At 40.4% G+C, this 3,458-nt stretch overlaps 1 protein-coding gene across 1 annotated transcript in view; it reads left to right on the top strand.

Annotated features, from left to right (window-relative positions):
- The window catches only part of LOC123050621 (uncharacterized), a 3,222-nt gene extending 298 nt beyond the window's left edge, over window positions 1-2,924 (top strand). The window contains exons 2-5 of the mRNA XM_044473387.1: window positions 190-236; window positions 600-1,445; window positions 2,173-2,310; window positions 2,387-2,924. Of these exons, the coding sequence (XP_044329322.1) occupies window positions 190-236; window positions 600-1,445; window positions 2,173-2,310; window positions 2,387-2,803 (1,448 nt within the window). The 3' untranslated portion in view covers window positions 2,804-2,924. The remainder of the gene's footprint in view (window positions 1-189; window positions 237-599; window positions 1,446-2,172; window positions 2,311-2,386) is intronic.
- Window positions 2,925-3,458: the final 534 nt, after the last annotated feature.

Raw genomic sequence — 3,458 nt, forward strand, 5'->3', positions numbered from 1 at the left:
GATATTGCAAGGAACCAAATCCAGATCCCTGATTTCTGCTAATTTTATGTATGGTAGATGTGGTTTGGTAGCTTCTTTGTGACGGCCGTGGCATATTCAAATCGGCATATATAGTGCACTCAAATATGCAAGATTTCAGTCACATTATGAAATACGTACTACTTACAAGCAAGGCCCGTATCATTGCAGATAGTCGATCAAGGTCTTCAGAAGATGCGTTTGAGAAACTCCCCGTGGTATGCTTCCCTTCCCTGGTAGTCAAGAATTGTAGTTACAAGTAAACTATCACCATGGTACCTGCTAGTACAGTATGCATTGGCTAACACATGCATACTACATCTCTAATTGTAATATATTCGTCAACAGAGACTGGTTTTCACTTTGCCAATGTCTCAATTTGTTGTCTCTGGCATCATAATTCTGCCGACACAAGTTTCATAGAAATAACCCAGTTGATGCACCCTCTTCGTCGAAATAGTTTGTCTTGATGCAGAGTAAATGAGCTAGTAATTTACAAGCGAGATATAAGTGATTTTGTTGTTTATTCGAAATAAATGAGGTCAGCCTAACTTTTGAACTTTTCAACCTTGGTTCTGCAGGACATCATGCACCATATATATTCTCTCTTGCCACTGCAAGATGCTGCTCGTGCCGCCTGCGTCTCCCATGGATTTCTGCTTTTCTGGAGATGCTATTCCAACCTTACATTCAACGTGTCAGCACTTGGGTTGGCTCACAAGAAATCCGAGGATTGGGAAATCTTTCTCATCGACAGAGTTGACAGCATTCTTAAGAATCATTCTGGCAATGGGGTGGAGACACTCAATCTCTGCCTCCTATCTTGCAAAAATATTGACCCTTCATACCTGGACAGATGGTTGCAGATTGCTGTTCGTTCGGGGATCAAAGAACTTAAATTGGAGATGTCTTACTTCATGAACAAAAAGTACAGCTTCCCATGTTCGGTTTTGTCTGATGATGCAGCTGCAAGTTCAATTCGGTCTCTCCACCTCAGCGCTTGCGTTTTTCGTCCCACAACAACACTTGGCTGCTTGAGAAGACTGAACGCATTATCTCTGTTTTCTGTCCACATTACTGATGAGGGATTAGGGCACTTGCTCTCGAAATCTTTCGCCTTACAGCAGTTATATATCTTTCGATGCAATGCGATAATATGCTTGAAGATACCTTCCATGCTGCAGCAACTCAAGCTCCTCACTATTAAATTGTGTGAGAAGCTCCAGGTGGTAGAGATCAATGCTCCAAGGCTCTCCTCTTTTCACTTTGATGGAGCCCTAGTAAAAATCTCGGTTGTGGATCCTTCACCGCTTAGGGATGTGTATTTTTCATCTTCCCGTCCGTCCCGCATGCTGTCTTATGCTCGTACGAGGCTTCCATCCATCACACGAAATGTTAGGAGCCTGACCCTGGTGTCTTCTCATGAGGTATGCATTGGGTTTTTACAGGTTATTCTGTATAAACATATAAAGTGGATGGTTATGATACAATAGTTTCCATCTGAAGTCTAAACTCTTTAATCCAATTTCATAATTCTTCATACAATGGTTTGGAATTTCTTGATCCGTTCTATGCTTATTGTCTCATAATTACTCCCAAGTCACTGTATAACTGAGAATCATCGTTCTTGAATAAATTATTACGTATTATTTCAGTATTTCTTCTTTCGAAAAAATCATGGTATTAATCCTTGAGATGTGCACATCATCTGAAATTATCAACAACATTTTCTGATTTTAGGTCTAACTGTACAGTGCTTGGTATAAGGGCTTATATATTTTGCGCTTTTGTAATATTTTAAATTTAATATAAATTAACCTTTCATATAAGAGGTGCCACATTTACATGTTTCAATGCTGCACTCGAAGTTTCAAAGTAAGAATAAATGTTCAAATAAGAATAAATGGTTAAGACCTTGAGAGTTTTCGTGCACCTTAACAATATTCAAGGTAAGAATAAATGTTCAAATAAGAAACTAATAAGTGGCAAGAGAACTGTTTTCTGTTTTTATTTTATGTTGGTCTTAACACACTTTACATGCCAGCTGCTAATGAAATTATCAGATCGGCAGGTATATAGTGAATAATGATTTGAATGTATATAACACATGTATATTGAAAGGCATGATTTGTCTGTGGACTTGTCGTTTTTCAGGATGTCAACATCCCAATGCTGCACTCCAAGTTTCCCCGTCTCAAGAAGTTGGAAATTTACATCAAAAGACCACAAGCTGTTCTGTCTTTGATTTCCTTTCTTGATGCTTCTCCGGCCTTGGATTCATTCATCCTACGCGTAAGCCACATCTTTTAGAGATAACATTACATTTATCAATAAACAATGTTGATTGTACGTACATATGCATATCCAGGTATATGCGAATGTCTTGAGGCCTGATTCTGTTGTTGGAGGCGAGAATGCCGCTGATGATCCAAGGTGGAAGCCACAGTGCCGACATGATTGTCTCAGACAGGTGACGATCATGGGGTTTTGTTCGGAAAAAAATCTGGTTCAGTTTGTGATCTATATCGTTGAGAACACTCCTCGGCTTGAGTCCATCACACTAGACACAACCTTGTGGTCTGGTAGGAGGTGTGATATTAATGGCAAATCAAGAAAGATGAAAAGGAGTTGCGAGATGATGACCGAGGGTTGTATCGCCGAGGCTCACAGAGCTGTTAAGGTTGCCAACAGATACATTGCAGGGAGAGTTCCCTCGGGTGTTAGGTTCCAGGTCCTGGAGCCGTGTAGCCAGTGCAACGCGCGTACTCGCAGCGGGTGGTACTAGTGTGGTTTGTCTTAAGAACCTTGACCGGGTCCAACCCGTTAGCAGAACTTTTGTTTTCTTTCCTAATTTATTTGCATGCAAGACATTCCATTTATGAAACAACATGAAGCATTTCCTTTTATTGCTTTTTTCTCTCATACCTTTCCACATAAGAGATTTAGATCACGTATTTGCGAGTATATAGTACATAAAAAATAATATGTATGGTGCCCACACATTTTCGTGGACATATATCCATAAAACAATTGGGGTATCATATTCACTTATTTGCGACTATATACTTAGAAAAACAATTAGGGATAATACCTACATATTATTGGGGTATGTACTCATATATTTCACGTCGGGGTATGTAGTGAATATGCGAGGTATAATAATATGTATTATTGGGGTATGTAGTCATATATTTTATGCCAGGGTATGTAGTTGTAGAGATATGTCACTAGTAGAAAAAGACCCATTTGTCCCAGATCCAGAGGCCAATTTGTCCCTGTTCTGGAATCGGGACTAAAGGGTCGGGACTAAAGCCCAACACCTTTAGTCCCGGTTCGCTTATGAACCGGGACAGATGGTGCTCCACGTGGCCACTGCGGCGAGCCCAGGCAGGAGGGCCTTTGGTCCCCTTTGAAAGAAAATACACGCGTCAGTAGCTCAG

Source organism: Triticum aestivum, chromosome 2D (assembly GCF_018294505.1).
Source record: "Triticum aestivum cultivar Chinese Spring chromosome 2D, IWGSC CS RefSeq v2.1, whole genome shotgun sequence".
NCBI classification, from domain to species: domain Eukaryota; kingdom Viridiplantae; phylum Streptophyta; class Magnoliopsida; order Poales; family Poaceae; genus Triticum; species Triticum aestivum.